General features: G+C 43.2%; 1 protein-coding gene across 1 annotated transcript in view; it reads left to right on the top strand.

Moving 5' to 3' along the window:
- The window catches only part of DDB1 (damage specific DNA binding protein 1), a 28,729-nt gene extending 15,160 nt beyond the window's left edge, over positions 1-13,569 (top strand). Inside the window, exons 8-27 of the mRNA XM_083580567.1 lie at positions 659-742; positions 948-1,064; positions 2,028-2,130; positions 2,681-2,756; positions 2,854-2,962; positions 3,237-3,415; positions 3,497-3,660; positions 3,746-3,853; positions 4,591-4,798; positions 6,401-6,496; positions 6,681-6,792; positions 7,456-7,579; positions 7,792-7,956; positions 9,079-9,173; positions 9,304-9,474; positions 10,179-10,288; positions 10,405-10,574; positions 11,098-11,200; positions 12,526-12,649; positions 12,871-13,569. Of these exons, the coding sequence (XP_083436693.1) occupies positions 659-742; positions 948-1,064; positions 2,028-2,130; positions 2,681-2,756; positions 2,854-2,962; positions 3,237-3,415; positions 3,497-3,660; positions 3,746-3,853; positions 4,591-4,798; positions 6,401-6,496; positions 6,681-6,792; positions 7,456-7,579; positions 7,792-7,956; positions 9,079-9,173; positions 9,304-9,474; positions 10,179-10,288; positions 10,405-10,574; positions 11,098-11,200; positions 12,526-12,649; positions 12,871-12,954 (2,502 nt within the window). The 3' untranslated portion in view covers positions 12,955-13,569. The remainder of the gene's footprint in view (positions 1-658; positions 743-947; positions 1,065-2,027; positions 2,131-2,680; positions 2,757-2,853; positions 2,963-3,236; positions 3,416-3,496; positions 3,661-3,745; positions 3,854-4,590; positions 4,799-6,400; positions 6,497-6,680; positions 6,793-7,455; positions 7,580-7,791; positions 7,957-9,078; positions 9,174-9,303; positions 9,475-10,178; positions 10,289-10,404; positions 10,575-11,097; positions 11,201-12,525; positions 12,650-12,870) is intronic.
- The last annotated feature ends 5,034 nt before the right edge of the window (positions 13,570-18,603 follow it).

The following is an 18,603-nucleotide window of genomic DNA, read 5'->3' as shown; positions in this document are numbered from 1 at the left end:
AAACCATTTGGGCAGTTAAAGTGAAGGTGGAGAAAGAACCCCTAGCAAAGATTGACAGCTTGAATCTTTCTCCAAACACTAACTTTCAGTGCTGTCTCGTAAAGCATTTGCACCCAGCTTGCCCTAAGAAACCCAAGCAGTGCTGTGTTCAGGTGTTACCTAAAGAATTGTCTTAGAGAATCAATAAATGTAGGATTTCCCTCAGTTGTGACTCTCTGTGAGAGGATTTGTCACAGATCTAATTGTGCTTTCATTTCTTAATTTTTATTTATTATAACATTTGTATCCCAGCCTTCCTCAAATGAGCTCTGAGTAGTGTGTTCATCTCACAAAAATCCAGTGAGGTAGATTAGGCCAAGAAAAGAGTCCATGCTTTTCCAAGGCTGTCCACCAAGTTGTATGGTCACGAGGATTTGAATCTTGGTTTCCTCTAGAAGACCTCCAGGTTCTGTCTGCAGCACCCCACTAGCTTCTGTTTCAGAACCTGATGACTGGCAATTCTTTTCATTTGTTGTAAAATATAAGCAGATTAACAAAGTATTTTTAAAGTTGTATTCCACCTTGAGGGCCCCTTGGGGCAGAACAATAATTTTAAAATACTTTTAATAAGTAAATGTTTTAAAAAGACTTACTTTTTCTGTATTTTATTCTCAACTAGACATCCATTGCTGAATGCCTGACTTATTTAGATAATGGCGTTGTGTTCGTTGGCTCTCGGCTTGGGGACTCCCAACTTGTGAAGGTAAAATGTAGCCCTCAGTGAACCTGTGAATTTTTCACCCGCAAATAGTTGCTCAGCTATATTCTACCAGATGTATATTTAAATGCTATGGGCGGGTGAACACTGAATTTATTTCCACCATCTCTTGGAGCTCTGTGTAGTATTTTTGGCAGGCTCTGTTCTATTTTTGTTTTATTGAGAAATTTAATCTTATTTTCATTCCTAGCTCAACGTAGACAGTAATGAGCAAGGATCATATGTTGTCGCCATGGAAACCTTCACCAATCTTGGCCCCATTGTGGACATGTGTGTGGTAGATCTTGAAAGGCAAGGCCAAGGGCAGGTAAATTTTGGTTCTTCCTTCCCTATGAAATGTCTGACCTCACTAGGAGCGGCGTTTTGTGTACTTTTAAAAATAATGCTGCATTTTAATCTCATCTTTCCTCTTAAATTATTCAGAATAATAAATGTGGTCCTCCCTAATTTTATCCCCAGAACAACCCTGTATGGTGGGTTAGGCTGATAAACAGCCCATGATCTAGCCCATGATCATCCAGTGGCTAAACAGAACTTTGAACAAGGGTCTGACATGCTATCCTTACGTTGCATGATTTTAGAGGAAACTTTTCCTTTTATTTTCTGTCCTTTGTAAAGGCCTTTGGCTATATACAATAAAAATGGACTTGACCATGACATGCTATCCAATGGGCATCACAGTGTGCTCATAACACCTACTGAGGCCCCATGCCCTTCCCAGTTTTTAATAAAAAAAGAATTTTTTGGGGGGGGTCCCTTTGCAGGCAAAGGTTGCCCCCTTTTTTGCCTCTTTTTGTTTTTGTTTTAAAGGATCTAGGGGTTTTGGTATGTTTTTTGTATGGTAGTGGTAGGTGATGAATTTCTGACCATCGCCAGATTTGCTTCTGCGAATAGGGTGCACATGACAGTTTCTTAGGTTTCCAGATGTGACCCAGGACACTGTCTAGTTAATCTGATGATAGATTGAAAATTGTTGTTCCTCTCCAGCCATGAATGTGCTAAAGTAGAGAGACGATTTCAGAGAACTTTAACTTAGCCCCTTAAGTAGTGGGTCCACTTTGGAAATATATTTTATTTCCTACAGTATGGTGGCAGGCTGTAATATATTGTCTCCCTTCAGAGATTTGCTTAAATGCCTCTCTGGTAGATTGTAGGAAAAGCTTCCTTATCTTCAGGAACTGAATTGGATTAAATGCAATGTCCGTTACCCATTTAATATGGCCATTATTAATGTCAGAGTGTTTTAATGTCTGTTCTCTGCTTTCCCCAGCTGGTTACTTGCTCTGGTGCTTTTAAGGAGGGCTCTCTGAGGATCATCCGGAATGGAATTGGGATTCATGAACATGCCAGCATTGATCTCCCAGGGATTAAAGGTGTGTCATCATGATATAAATTAATAATTTGTGGCACTCTCTGAAGTGAGGATAATGCATATTGCTCAAAGTGTTGTCACATAGGAAATTTTGTGAATGAGCTTTTCACGCTAAAAAAAAGCAAATACATGATTCTAGCCCTCAGGGGTGTCTAGAAAAGATTAGAAAATGGTGGACAAGTGGTTAGTGAAGACTTACAGAGGAGTCTGGCAGGTTTTGGGTAGATAAGATTGTATATTTCAGTGCTTTTCTGTTCCTTCTTTCAAGTTGTCTTTCTTTACTCTTCTTTCTTTATCTTCTGTATCATGTTCTTTACCTTTGTTCTGTATTCTGTGGAGGCCAAAATCCTAGACTGGGAGAAGATTACATAATGGTTTGTATAATTTATTCTAGCCTAGAACTGAGAATAGTTGGCACAGGGTAAACACTGTATGGTGCTTTAGAAGTAGTGAGGCAGGAGAACGTGCTGGCTTGGCCCTTCTGAGTTACGAGATCCCTTGGACTTTTGTGTTCTCTTGATAAAATATCTTTTTATGTCTCTGCACTGCAGGTTTGTGGCCTCTGAGGTCAGACTCACACCGTGAAACTGATAATACCTTAGTGCTGTCTTTTGTGGGGCAAACCAGGTAGGAGAAATGCTGATGTTTTGTAGGGCTGAAAGTAGAGTTGAAAATTTGTATGTCTTTGCTGATAATTTTGACCAGGTCTCCGTACGTTTTGCAGGGTTTTGATGCTGAATGGGGAGGAAGTAGAGGAGACCGAATTGACAGGATTTGTGGATGACCAGCAGACCTTTTTCTGTGGCAATGTAGCCCATCAGCAGCTAATCCAGGTAATAAGCATTTCTTGAAGATAAAACCTTTAAAGTAGGAGTCGCTGACTTCTCACCCTCCGGTTGTTCACATTATCTCTATCCATTGGCCGTGCTGGCTGGGCTGAAGGGACCTGAAGGGCAACATCTGGAGGGCAACAAGTTAGCCACCACTGCTTTTAAAGTATGCATCCTATCAGGAGTGAAATATCAGGACTGTGATGCATAGACAGAGGCCTAAAAACAACTTTCCTTTGAGTCAGGAAGAGATACCTATTTTTGTTTCTTTCTTTAGATAACATCTGCCTCGGTCCGGCTTGTCACTCAGGAGCCCAAAGCCCTTGCAAGTGAATGGAAAGAGCCAAATGGGAAGAACATCAGCGTGGCTTCCTGTAACAGCAGTCAAGTGGTGGTGGCTGTGGGGAGAGTGTTGTACTATCTAGAGATCCACCCCCAGGAACTCAAGCAGATAAGGTGCATGTGAACTGCAGCTGGGACATTTTGTGCTGACTGTCTTAGACTCACTGTAATACTGACATGTTTCCTCCTTGTCAGCTGCACAGAGATGGAGCATGAAGTGGCCTGCCTGGACATCACTCCCCTGGGAGACACCAGTGGCATGTCCCCTCTGTGTGCTATTGGCCTTTGGACTGACATCTCAGCCCGTATTCTTAAGCTGCCCTCGTTTGACCTCTTACACAAGGAGATGTTGGGAGGAGGTATGAGCGGCTTGTGTGTTTTCTATATTGGGAAAGGCAATACTGCTAAGGGCAATCTGAACGAACTCTGTTCCACTTTCTGCAGAGATCATCCCACGTTCCATTCTGATGACCACTTTTGAGAATAGCCATTACCTGCTTTGTGCCCTGGGAGATGGGGCTCTCTTCTACTTTGGACTGAACATTGAGACAGGTGAGGTTTTAGGCTCCTCCTCCTCAAACTTTCTTTCTCTGTAACATTCATTTTGAGGGCCAACTTGGATACAACATCCAGAGATTCATGATTAGGTATGTTGCCATTGTTATTGAAGGTGACAGCTGCTGCCAAACAGTTCAACCATTTCCCTTTACGCCATTTGCTTCATTTCAATCATGTACATTAAATCATCCCCAAAATGGTGCATGCCCCACAGAGCATGCAAATACCAATACACTACGTGTATGTTGGCCCCAATGGGGGAAAGAGTTTAAACAAGGAAAGCAGCATGCAGGGAAAGGGTTAACACACACACAACACCCTGACTCTTACCCAGATTCCTTCTCTCCCACACTTTTATCTTAAAACAAACACAGCGGGTGTCTAATTGCAGATGCTCTGTTCCTAGAATCTGGTTTGGCCTTGAGAATAGAACATTTGGGAGATTCTCCCCCAAAAGACTGCAATCTGCTCAGGATATCTATACTGAGAGACTGTTGCCTGCTTCTTTTGGGCAGCTGTTTTAAGGGAATCTTTCTGCTTTCTGTCTGGAATGGATTTCTGTGGAAAGTGAAAAGACACAGTGGTCTTGATACTTTTTAGCCGAGTAAGAGAATTTAGTAGGTTAATCTGCATGTGGTGGACAAACAGCAGTCACACTCCTGCTAGTTTATTCCCCCCCCCCTTGCTTTCTCTTGGTAGGTAACCTCTCATGCTATACTTTCCCACAACAGGTTTGTTGAGTGATCGTAAGAAAGTGACACTGGGAACCCAGCCCACTGTTTTAAGGACCTTTCGCTCCCTCTCCACCACCAATGTGTTTGCCTGCTCTGACCGCCCGACTGTGATATACAGCAGCAACCACAAACTGGTCTTCTCCAATGTCAATCTTAAGGAGGTGAACTACATGTGCCCTCTCAACTCAGATGGGTACCCTGACAGGTGGGTGTGCTCTGTTTCTCCTCTTTAAGTAGCCTATTTTCCACAGAGCATGCACGCTGCCTCCCTGCTCAGACCTATTTGATGTGTGGACACGGCAGTTCCCTTGTGGTTGTTTCAGAGCGAGTATATGGTAGCAATGAGCACTGGCAACATGCAATCTTCTGGGTCTGCCTGCTTAGACATTATAGAGATCACAAAGCTAGCTTTTTTTGCTTTCAAAATCCGGTATTGAAACAATAGCAAACATAGCAAAGCAGTCTTCTAAATGATGAGCAAAAAGTAATCCTTTACATTAGGGTTATTCACTTGAGTGTGAAGGAGATGGCTTTTTGGTTTCCTGTTCCTTCTCTTCTCCTTTAAACTTCTGATAGGTTCCCCTGCTTTTAAGTGAACTGCCTCTGATTCCTCCCACAGCCAGTTTAAAATCTTAAGAAAGCAATTGGAAATTATGCAGTTATTTGGGGGGGGGGGGGGCGTGGATGGATTATTGTTTTGTTTGTTATGTATTCGTATGCTTTTTTCTTCTTTTGTGCACCACTCTGTGATCCTTGGATGAAGGGTTATATAGAAATTTAATAAATAATATTACACACACACACACACACACACACACACACCCCGCTCATCAGAGGAACCTTAGTTCACCCCATATTGGAATAAATCACCTGCGTTTTCATGGTATTTTTCAGTCCCAACATCTAACTGTATGTCACCTGAAATCATTATTCATCTTATAATACCACTGACTGATCCTGGTGTTTTTTAAATCTGTCATTGTATTCATTCAAGTTGATAAGTAACCAGGATGAGAGCCTGGTGAGCTACTCCTTAGTGTTTTGCATCATTTATTCTGAAATGGGGCTGATAGTTCATAAACTAATTTTCTTCAGGAGTGGGGAGAATACAGTGATGAGGTGGAACAGGCATGAGGTTGGTGTTTATGCCTCAGCATTGTGTGTGCATACGTTCTCTTTTTCTGTGGCTTTCCAAAGGAAGTTTTGGAAGCTAAAAAGACAGGTCCTTCATGTTGATGGGGAATACTGTTGGGAGAAGAGAAGGAACAAAATTGGTGTCAGTACCACAGTCATTCTGCCTTTTCACAATCATCTCCCCTTTAACAGGTTTATCTATCATGGATGGGGAACTAGTGGCCCTTCAGATTTTGTTTGACTCATTGACACCAGCTAGCATGACCCGTGGTCAGGGGTGATGGAAGTTGAAGTCCCATAGGTTCCGCATCCCTAGTCTATGTTATCAATTCAAGGATTGTCTTCCACTCCCTGCACAACCTTCCTTCCCCTGCCTCTTACTATCCACATGCTTTATTTGTTCCTGATGTCTGTGTAGGAAGTCCTTGGCAAAGCAAGAAATCTCATTTAACACATATTACTTCTTTTGCTATGATATTTACCTTTTTAACTTATTGCAAGTCTTGGTAGGAGAAATACCTACACTGATGCATTTCTTAAACTGTGGGTTATTTTATTGCTTTAGTTAGCTATGTGGATAGGAACCCTAGATTTAAGAAGCCCTATGTGTAGTGGTGGAAGAATTTTTTTAAATTTTTTTAAGTGAAATGCCTTGCTTGTCCTTACTTTGCAGCCTGGCTTTAGCCAACAACAGCACTTTGACCATTGGCACCATTGATGAAATTCAGAAGTTGCACATCCGCACTGTTCCCCTTTATGAGTCACCCAGGTGAGCAAAGCGAGAAAAGAGTACCTCCAGGGGCTCTAATAGAGAGGTTTTAGGGGTGGGATAGGGTGATATCATTTCTGTCTGCATTCCTGTGACAATGTAGAAAGCAGCATAGGTAGGACTGTATTAGTAGTTGTAGCTTTGTTTATTCTTGCCTTACCTATGTGTCCTTTTTGTCATGCAGGAAGATCTGTTATCAGGAAGTATCTCAGTGTTTTGGCGTACTCTCCAGTCGCATTGAAGTTCAGGATGCCAGTGGAGGCACCACTGCACTGAGACCCAGTGCAAGCACCCAGGTGAAAGGAACTTCCTTGCAGATACCTCTCTGCAATATGCCATGCAAGCAGCTGGCATTGGTATCATGATTTCTTGCAGCTACATCAGAGGGAATTTATTTTGCTTAGCATTCTGATCATTCCTGCTTTTGTGAGATTGAGTGCTTTTAGCAGGCTAGTCTTGTCTTTTCCTTGCACAATAGTCTGAATTTGAGTGGGGCTTTTGAATTCAATGTCTCTGTTTTATGCTAGGAACAAATATTTTGGGCTGCCCAACACATTGAGGCACCTCCAGTTATTCAAACTTTGTTCTCCTAGTTTTCTAGTGTCAAAATGTCCTGGGGATCTGCTCATAACTTTACTTAAGTTTCTCCTTTTTATGAGCAGATCCCTAGGGGATTTTGACCCTTCTTCTAGGCTAATTTCCAAGTGCCTCTTCAGTAAACAGGAAACCTGGCAATACAGACCTGCTGCTTAATTCTCCCTGACCCTTTCCATTGCCTTCTTCCCCTCCAATCCATATATGGTCCTATTCTTCATATGCTTGGTGTATCTTGATCTCTGATGTATGTTCATGGTCAGAAGGAAAGGATATCCTTGCCTGATTCATTGGGGTTAGGTTACTACCGTTTCCATGGCCTCCAGAAGTAGTTTGAAAGAGTTATTCTTCCCTTCATGTTTCAGGCCCTCTCCAGCAGTGTGAGTTCCAGCAAGTTGTTCTCTAGCAGCACAGCCCCACATGAGACCTCATTTGGCGAAGAGGTAGAGGTGCACAACCTACTCATCATAGATCAGCATACATTTGAAGGTAATTGTCCTCTGCTACTAATTTCCCTTATGAGAAGTCTGCTTTTTGAGAGGCACTTAAGCATGTGAAAAGGGACTGGGAAGGGTAACTTGGAAGCACATGCTGGCATGAGAATGTGCTGAACACACATTTTTTAAAGTTTCATAGTTACCTATGTCTAACTAGATGCTCCAGCTGAGCTTTCTCTCATTTTTTCACTTTTTTGTCTTCAGTTCTTCATGCTCACCAGTTTCTGCAGAATGAGTATGCACTAAGCCTCGTCTCCTGCAAGCTGGGCAAAGACCCCAACACATATTTTATTGTGGGCACAGCTATGGTGTATCCTGATGAGGCCGAACCGAAGCAGGGGCGTATTGTGGTGTTCCACTATTCTGACGGTAAGAGATGGAGGTTTGAATCAGATTTTCACATTCCCCCAAGGGGCTTGATGCTTCATGAGCTTGATTGTGATCTCTGCTTCTGCATACTTTTTAAGGCCCTCTGGATATTGCTGTTTTTGCCTGCAGAATTGTCTCTTGCTTATGAGAGGTTTTAGCTTCCAGGGTCTTCTATTGTAAAAGTATTGGACACGGTTTTCAATGTTATAAGAACTGCCTTAATTGCTTCAAGTGGGGAAAAATAAGCATATCAGGGAAACCATTTCTTAAAATCACAGCTTCCTGCAATGACATGAATTCATTGCAACTTGTTGCCATTTTTGAGCAGCTTCTTGACCTATCTTGTCTCTCCCAATCGTCAGTAGGGAATACTTTAGGGAGATTGCATGGGTAATACTATTTTAATGTGTTGTTGAGAATAATTTTGAGTGACATGTGTACAAATGAAGTGACAATAGTTATATGCTAACTGTGCCACAGAAGGATTTTTTTTCATCGGAGAAATGAAAGCTGTTGATGAAATTAACTGTGAAGGTGTTATGTTGGACGAAAAAGACAAACAACATATTAAAATCATGAATCTGAATAAAATGTCAAGCACTGTTGTTGATCCTTAGTGACATGCTCTTTTAGTGTTGCAAGAGTGGGATAGACCGTTCAGAGAGGCAGAGAAATAGCAATCACTATAGCAGTTCCTATCCCAACAAACACCAATGCCATACAGGGCTAGGCCTCTTCCCACTTCAGAGACCTCATGTTTCTTATACAGTGAAGTGGAAAGAATTTGGTCTAAGCAGTGGAGGAAGCTGCATCTTGTGGCACAGACCTTCCTACTCTCGCCACTAAACTGTGCCTATAGTGAAACATTAAGCACATGCATCCATGCAGCGCTTCCAAGGCCAGTCTATCACAGAACTGTAGAGTTGGAAGGGACCCTGAGGATCATCTAGTCCAACCCCCTGCAATTCAGGAATATGCAGCTGTCCCATACGGGGATCTAACTTGTAACTTTGTGTTATCAGTACCATAATAATGCTCTGGCTATAGCTAAGTCTAGCTCCTCATTGAGATGTGGGCAGCACATGCCCTTTTTAAGTACTGTTGTATTGATGTGTATCCTAGGTAAATTGCAGAGTCTGGCTGAGAAAGAAGTGAAAGGAGCTGTTTATTCCATGGTGGAATTCAATGGAAAACTCTTAGCTAGCATAAACAGCACGGTAAGGCTTCCAAGAGCTTTCGCATCCATGTCTTTCAGGGCTGGGGTTATTTGAGCAGGAGTGCACCTGACCCTGTTGTGATGTCCCTGGCTCTGTCTCAGCTGTGACATACACCTTTCTGTTCTGCCAGGTGCGGCTATATGAGTGGACAGCAGAAAAGGAGCTTCGCACCGAATGCAATCATTACAACAACATCATGGCCCTCTATGTGAAGACGAAGGGAGACTTCATCTTAGTTGGAGATCTAATGCGCTCTGTCCTTTTGCTTGCCTATAAGCCCATGGAAGGGAACTTTGAAGAGGTATTGATTATGGTTGTTACCTTATTGAGTACAGCAGTCAAGAGGCCCTCATAAAGAGCTTCAGAAAAGAAAATAACATTTGACAGGAACAGGGGCAGCTTTTCATGTCTTTTGGCCACGGTGTTCTCATGACAGCGCATTAAGGGGAGGAGTTTTGAACTTGACTTGTCAAGCCTACTTGACCAAGGCTGGCCTTACCACTGAGTAGTGTAAGATGTGTGCCTCAGGTTGCAGATGTTTGGATTTCAGTCTTTAAAGGCAACTAAATTGTCAATTCAGTGTGTGCTTATTATTGGAAGGGAGGCATCATGTGGACTTCTCACCTCAGGAGCCAAGTATCTTGGGCTGACTGGCCCTTTTCATTTCACCCCATATTCAAGGCTGTTTGGAGTTCAATACTGGCCACATTTGTGGAATGAATAAATATTTGTCTAAAGATGATTAACAGTAGCTTAGAATTTTCTGCCTGAGGCAGAGATTGGAATACTTACATGCATTCATAAATGCATATATATTCTGCTGAGGCTGGTTTCTTCCACACAAGGTCTTTCTTGTGCTGCATTCCACTATCTTTGTCCTGACACTCACCCCATTATTATTAGTTGTCCTTTGGGGTACAAAAGATCCTATAGCTACAGTGCAGTTTTGATTGTGCTAGGAATATAATGAATTTCAACAGCAAATGACCTATCCTTCCCTTTTAGATTGCTCGTGACTTTAATCCAAACTGGATGAGTGCTGTGGAAATTTTGGACGATGACAACTTCTTAGGGGCAGAGAATGCATTTAACTTGTTTGTGTGCCAGAAGGACAGGTGAGATGCCTCCCCAAAAGGATGGATTGAAGCAGCATGCATGTGGCAACTACACCTGGGAATTGAGGTGTGGTGGTTGCCCTGTCATTTCTCCTAGCTGATTTTCTGTGTTGCAGTGCTGCCACAACTGATGAGGAGCGCCAGCATCTGCAGGAGTTTGGGCTCTTCCACCTGGGGGAGTTTGTCAATGTCTTCTGTCATGGGTCTCTGGTCATGCAGAATCTGGGCGAAACATCCACACCAACACAGGGCTCGGTCCTTTTCGGCACAGTCAATGGAATGATTGGTAAGGTTAGAGCCAGCCAGGGACCTTCTATCTCTCCATGTAGTAATGAAAAATGTCCCATTCACGGTTTGCTGATATGGAATATGGGGATGGGGTGGGCTACTGCTAACTTGGAGTTTTAGTAAAAGGAATTGAAGTAATAGAGACCTTGGGTGAAGAATATACATGCACGTCCCACTATATGAACACAATGCGTTCCCAGGAAATTGTTCATTTGCATAACAAGCTGATGGTTTCCATTATTTCCTATCGGAACATTTATAATCTGTGATTTGTCTGCTCCCCCTCCCTCCCTGGTTTATGTCTCAAACTGTTGTAGCCAACCAGCAAAAGACAAACAAAGGAAAAACTGCTGCCTGTCTGATCTCTCCTGCTCCCTGAATTGTCCAATCTTTCTCCCTCCCTCCCTTGCAGTTCAGCTTTTAAATTAGGCAGCATCCTCAAAGTCCTTAGGGGGAGATTGAAATGATAACTCTTGAATTCTGTTTGAAAATATCGTTTTAACAGTTGTCCTTCTCCATAGGACTGGTGACTTCGCTGTCAGAAAGCTGGTATAATCTCCTGCTGGATGTGCAGAACCGACTTAACAAAGTCATTAAGAGTGTAGGAAAGATCGAACACTCCTTATATCCTTTCTTTGTCTCACCATTGTCCTATTCATTGTGCAAAATGCTTAAGAATACTTTGTCATAAATTCCACGCATATTGAACCAGAGCAGATTCCAACGTATGGTTAGCAGAGTAAAACAACTTAAACACGTTGCAGGATTCCCCCCAAAATAGACTAGAGGCTATTAATCTTTCATCCAGCAGAGCTTTACTGCTACTGAAGGTAAATGAGCATAATGGTCACAAATCCAATACATTCAGGATTGGCCCTGTCCATAAGAAATCCAGTTACAGCTGACTTAACTTAAACTTACAATAACTTATAGTAAAACTAAACCTTAACACTAAGTATGCTATATACGGAGCATCACACCAGAAGGAAAGAGAGATAGAAAAGAGTGAAACCCAGGCTCCTACTGGCCTTATTATATAGTCAGCATGACCTTGACAGAAAGAGATAACAGAACCAGTTTAAGCCAGCTGTACTCAGCTTCTCTGAATAACCGAAACATCATGAACCTTCTGCTTGTTTCTTTCACACAGAGAACCTTCCAGAACCCTCTTGAATTAATTAGAATAGGAAAGATCTCTACACACCAGATCAGTACTTTCTGTACCAAGAAATGCAAACTGACGTACTAGACGCAGTACAAGGATATTTTTAAAAGGCTGGTCCCTGCCTACAGACTTTACAACACATAGCAATAAATGAAAGAATGGGGAGGGGAGGAAGGGAAGGGAAGGAGCATGAATGTAATCTGAACCCCAAATGACCAACACAGTTATAAGAATGGAAGAGGAGAAAGGAGTTAAAAGAGATGTGTGTCGAAGAGAGAGATCTAAAAATCTTTCAAAGGAGGATGAACAAAGTGAACATCACATGACAGGGCAGTCCAAGCATAGATAGCAACCAGAGTTAAAGATGAGGAATGACAAAAAGGAAGCCTTAACTAAGAGAGGAGTGGAGTGCAATGAATAAGATACATGTAGAAAGACGTTATGTATTTTTTAAAGTAGGGTTATATTTTTTTCTTGATTTTACTGTCTTTTTGTAAACCGCTTTGAGGTTGGTTTGTTTTTTACAATCAAGCAGTGTATAAACTTTATGAAATAAATAAGATGGTAGCTGCAGAAAGCTTTCTGCAGACCACAGTGATCAGTTGGGTATTTAAGGAATGATACAATCTTTTAGGTGTCCCAATTAATTATGTTACGCTGCACCACTTTTGTCATGTGTTTACTCATGCCATTTTTGTTTGTGAAGAGCATGAGAATCTGTAAGAGTTTGTTCTTTTAAGGCTGGTATTGCCGAATGGTTTGTTTCCTTGATTCATGACTGTACCTGGAGATCATTTCATACAGAACGCAAGACAGAGCCAGCTACAGGGTTTATTGATGGAGACTTAATCGAAAGCTTTTTGGACATCAGCCGACCCAAGATGCAAGAAGTTGTGGCTAATCTACAGGTAGGATGGGAAAACTAATCACTTGTTAGAAGTTCATGGGATAGCCTTGAGAGGCCATAATGCTGTGCTCACTAGCGTGGGAGCAAATACCATTAAACTTGGCGAGTCTTCGTTGTTTCTGTTAGCGTACAAAAAGCATTGCACCAATAAGAAACTAAGAAGCAGTATACACCTTCACTGTTGTTTCCACAGGTGACTTCTGACGCCTCTTTTTGTTTCAGATTGATGATGGCAGCGGAATGAAGAGGGAAGCCACAGTGGATGACCTGATCAAGATTGTGGAAGAGCTCACCCGTATCCACTAGCTGGATGAGGAGATACTTTGCAACTCCTTCCTGCGTGCTAGCGTATGGAGTCTTTCCCACCTGCAGCTGGGGTCCCTAGCCAGTTGCCCTGTAACACTTTAGAGGCAGTAGCAACGCGCCTGGGTGAAAGTGGGGAATCTCTCTGAACTGAAGCCATCTTGCTAGGGACTTGTGGATGCAATGTTGGCTGTGGATGACATAAGGTTCTGCTTGGATTCACCAACCCAGTACTGGTCTCAGCCAGTTGTTCCCATTGAGTAACGGCTAGCAGTTGGCAAAGGTGCGCCCCCTACCTAGACTCTTCCCACAGCTCATTCACCGTTGTCTTTTAGTATCTTTTTTGGATTTCTTTTTTTTTTGTTGTTCCTTGTGTTTTGAAGTGGGAGTCTTTTTTTCCTCTTCATCTATTTGGATGGCGTATGGCTAGGTGGCTGTGTCTGGTGTTGGGGAGATGGGAGTTGTGCCTGTCTGGGTAGGGAACTCAAGTGGGTCGAAGGCTGCTCTTCCCCTGGGCCTTTCTGCTCATTCAGGGAGAAGGGGCTGGAAAACAAAAACAAAAAAAATTTCTGTTGTTGGTTTTGGAATTTTACCAAATAAAAGTAGTCCAAGAGGAAAGGTTTGGCTGTCATAATCTCCCCCACTCTACTTCAGTATCTCTATCAGGCCAGGGGGAGAAAATCTTACATTTCACACGCTTGTAACACATTGCATTGCACACAAGAGCACGGAAGGTCTGGCAAGCTGTCCTTGAGTATTTTACACAGAAAGGTGGAATGTTGTTTTTTTAATTTATTTTTTATTCCATTTCAGCAAGGGTACCTGAGCTATAGATATACAGTGGTACTCTGCTTAAGTACGTAATTCATTCCAGTGGTCCGTTCTTAACCTGAAACTGTTCTTAACCTGAAGCACCACTTTAGCTAATGGGGCCTCCTGCTGCCACCGCGCCGCCGGAGCACGATTTCTGTTCTCATCCTGAAGCAAAGTTCTTAACCTGAAGCACTATTTCTGGGTTAGCGGAGTCTGTAACCTGAAGCGTATGTAACCCGAGGTACCACTGTAGAAGTAGTTACCTGACCAAACTCTTGCCAATTTCCTTAAGAAATCCCTTTATTAACTGTGTTTCCAAGTGATGCCCACTGCAGTCTTGGATGGCTGATACAACAAGGTCTCATATGCAGACAGACTTCGTGTTTGCAGTCAACCTCAGGTGGAAGACATCATTCATTATCTGTTAGCCTGCCATTATATAGAGACCCAAGATGCTGCTTTCTGAAACCTTTATTCACACAAGCAAGCAGGAATACTCTGGCAGAAAACGTTTGGTTTCTTTTGAGTGACAGTAATAGTTTTACAACACAGTGTGGCCCTCTATGCACTGGCTGCAAAAAAGAATCTGGTAAAATGAGCTAGATAAAATTTCTATGAATTGTTGTGATTCGTAGTATTAAGGGTAGTATTAAGACAAAACAAAATACAACACAAAAATGGCTGCCAAACACAGTGTTTAACATTAAGGTTAAGCTGAGGAAATTACAGAAGTTTCTAGTATACGTAAATTGAATGTAACATTTTTATCCCCATATAGCAAGAAAACTGCTTTCAATGAATTAGCACCTATGAATTTGATAAGGTCTAAACTGCAGTTGGGTGTCTGGAGGGCCACCTGGTGCTGGCAAATTTATTTTATCAAGCCTCCATAAACGACAATTCTGCATTTATTTTTCCTGCAACACCAAATTCCAGACTTTGTTTCACCAGTTCTCAGACATGAGAGGAGAGCTCTCTCCATTTTGGCAACTGCTAAAAGGAATAGGAGTTAGGGTTTGTTTGTTTGTGGGTTGGGGCGGGGTGTCGACATCTGCAGTCGATCTTCAGAAAACGGAATACTGTAATTAATATACAAATAATTAAAATATAAATGACCATGGGAAGAGGCAAATGCACAGGGGCAAATGTCTTTACCATCTGCTTAGCTATCAGGTCTCTGCCTTGCTCAGCTTCAGCTCTGTTGTCTGCCATTCTTGAAGACCAAAGTCACCTCATTATCTCTCCCCTACACACAAAGCTAAGCACAGAGCAGGGGGAACCCTGCTGTCTAGTGGGTTTGCAGCTCTACCAAAGGATTCTGTGCACTTGTCTTAAGGTACTGTATACTGGAGGAGGGGTGTGTTGTCTCACATTTGCAGGTGGTGAAATGATGTACACTTCCCTGTAATGCCCAGCTGAGGGCAGCATGTTTCTTAAACGTCTCACAGCCTATAAATGGAATAGTTCCCATCACCTGCGATAGCAGGAAGCCATGCCCTGTACAAATTCTTGTGCACTTGATGATTGTGGCCTCTGGTTTCCCATCCCTTCTAAAGAGATGCCAAGACACTTTTGCTGACAGTCTGGCAGACATTTAGTGTCATTATTTATGTTTCACAGTACAATTCTGTTACTAAGATGAGGTGCTAATTCTGCTGGTGCCAAAGGTTGCAAGCTTCCCGTAAAACAGCGTATCCTTCAAAAGGTTTTCCCTTGGCACAGGGTGTTTGGAAACATTTCTTGTATAAGAGATACTAGCCATGTAACCTTACAACAGAGCTGTAAACCTTCCTGCGTAGCGAATGGCCAAGTTGTTTTATAGTAAGAGCGTTCACAAAGAGCCTGGCTGCACTCCCAGAAGGAATGATTAAGAGATCTGAAACTTCAGTGTTGTTAAGACTATTACGGTCTATTCCCAACAGTTCTCTTGGTTTGGCCTGGAATAAACTAACAGCGTCTCATAGCTTTAACCAGGATGGCTACTTTCTGTTTGCGAAATCTCTGTTCACGTGCACAAACATGCTCACCAGTGAATAAATTCATGGGTGTTCTCAGATTAGCAAGACAGCTAGGCATACCTCTTGATTCCCCTTACAGTGCTTTCCTTCATTTTTCATGCTTCTGAAATTTACTTTTGAAATGGTTGGGCGGGAACTGCTTCTGGCGAAATGGGGCCATGATACCACCACCAGGCCAATGCCTAAAAACACTCTTATATTAGAGAATTGCCCCCAAGTCAACACACGTTAAGATGGCTGTTTGCTTTAATGTAGGGAAGCAGTCATACACATGGTCCCATACCTGCATTCTGAAGTAATATAGCAGCAGGAGAGGGTCTCTCTCCCCATGCCTCCTGCCATTGAATATATAGATTAGCTCCCCATCAGCAAGATCCTTACATGTCCTTTTTCTATGTATGGAGTTGCAGAGTATTGCTCCTACCTAACGACCAAATCTAGCAATAGATTTTGGCTTGTAGGTGGCATCCAATAACAGCTAAATGGAGCCTCCATATTAAGAGGTGGTATACCTCTGAATACTAGCTGCCACTTCGGACAAAACTGGGTGGCAGGGGCTGTTGCTTTCATGCCTTGCTTTGAAGGCTTCATGGAAGCATCTGGCAGGACACAGCTGGAAAGAGACTAGGCGGACCCTTGGCTTCAACCAGCAGGGATCTTTGTGTGTTTTCTTGCTATCATTGTTTGTTCATTCCCTTCTCGAAACCAAGTTACCTGCCTCTCCAGGTACAAAAAGTGCTTGAAACTGGTGTGCGAGGGGAGAAATAATCTCAGAGCTGTGCAGCCTGGGCTGCTTTTCAGCCAAAATGTAGCCCAATTGGAAAGCAGCGGTGGCAGCTTTCTGAAGAGGAGATTTCCCCCTCTTTGTTTCCCTTTGGGAGGAACAATGTGACTTGGCAGGATCCATGATGACCAGTGTGGTCAAAGTATAAAGGAAGGGACGCTGTTTCTCTGTCTAAAGGGCAAGTGTGATTCAGAAAAACAAGGAGGCAATCGCTCGCCACTTCAAAGATTCAGTCCTTTTTGGCAGTCATAGGAGGCTTCTTTATACAGAGTCAGATCATTGGTCCATCTAGCTTAGTATTGTCCACTTGGACTGACTGCAGATCTCTTGGGTTTCAGAGAGCCTTACCTGGAGATGCTGGTTTTGAACCTGGAATCTTCTACATCCAAAGCAGATGCTCTACCCCTGAGCTATGGGCCTGTCCTATTTCACAGACCAGCTGTAGGGCATCAGATTGGTGAAGACTTCTTTAAAGCAAAGCCTTCCCTTAATGGGGCATTGCTGGAGGAAGGGACAAGCGACTTTACTACTCGTTGCCACTGTTTGAAAAATAAAAGGATTATGTAAGTTCTATGGCACAAGAGCACTCGGACGCTAATAATGGCTATGCACACATTCCCATTTACTCTGCATCCAGTGTGCTCTCACCATTGGTTTGGGAAGTAGTGTACAAAAGACATTAGCCACAATCTGCTCTTTCTCCTTTCTTTTCTACGTAATTACATTTTTGTGTCCCCCCATCCCACCCACCGCAAACCAGCTTCAATCCAACTTGTGGAAAAGAAAAGGACCTTGCTGTGTTTTAAGTCAGTAATGTGCACACAGCCTATGTAGGAAACAAAAAATTAGAAAGTTTGCAAGTCCACAAAATTGCATGGCCATGATGGATGGAAATGGAGTTGCTCATTACCCGCAGTGCCAGGGTGTTACCAGGGACACTTCTTCAATCACGCAACACGTGGCATTTGCAAATCACAGGTGAGCTGCCAGCAGGGAGGAAAATCATGCTTGCCCAACGATGTTATTAGAATGCTTGGGGAAATGTGATAGTTCAACAAGTCTGGATTCTGTGCGGCAGCTGTGCAATTACTGAGTCAACACCATGAAAGACACCCATATTGTGACCAGGCCTCCTGCCACGCTAAGTGATCGCTGCTCCATGCGTTTGGAATGTGGGTTGACCCAAGTCCCACCCTTGTTTACTTCCACCACTTGGTGAGAATCTGCCTAATTTTGGACAGTTCTCTCTGCTGAGGGAAGCCCGCTACTGTTAGCACAATAATAGCTTTGAGATGTATCATCTGCGATGGGGCCCATCTTAACAGCTTTGATCAGCTCTACTCCAAAATTGTGAATGATAGTTACGCCACTTAGCCTAGATGAGAAGATAAGCGGGGGTTGTGTAAGTGTGTGTGCATCCACAGGTATGTACTTGTGTTTCTAGCTAATCTCAAAGTTGGGGGGGGGCACATAGCAAATAGTAACATTTTGGTCGAATTCTGAGACACCTGTTTTGTTTTAGGACGCAAGTGAAAATGCAAAGTGACGGGAACCTAAGGCCTTTTGCCCTGTATTATTATTTTGCTTTGCAGCGCCTCCTTTCTGGGACAGCTCCCTCCCCCCCCAATTTATCACAAGTGGCACCTCTCCGACATTCGCCATTTGACACACATGCCTGGCGTTGTCTTGCCCCCTCCCCAAATCCCCAGCCCGCCTTTGGATCTGGCTTGGAACACTTTATCTCCTTCAGCTCCTCTTTGGTGCAGTTGGGAAAGCAGCCCAGAGAGAGAGGGGAGGGGTGGGCGATTCTTGAGCCTTGCCAGATGTGGAAAAGGAGACTCCTACAAGGGGGGTGATGGTGGTGGTGAGGGGGGGGTAAGCCTCTTCCCAGTCAAACAACAGAGCTGCTGTTTTAGGAATGCTGGATCCTCCCTCCTCATCTCCTCTCGAGGTGCCCCTGCCCCTGAGAGGAGGGGGGAGGCACGCATACACACACACACAGAGCACACAGAGTTTTTTCCAGTCTGTACACATGGG

The sequence above is a fragment of the Podarcis filfolensis genome, assembly GCF_964270895.1.
Source record: "Podarcis filfolensis genome assembly, chromosome: 1".
NCBI classification, from domain to species: Eukaryota; Metazoa; Chordata; class Lepidosauria; order Squamata; family Lacertidae; genus Podarcis; species Podarcis filfolensis.
This window is presented reverse-complemented; position numbering and strand designations above follow the sequence as displayed.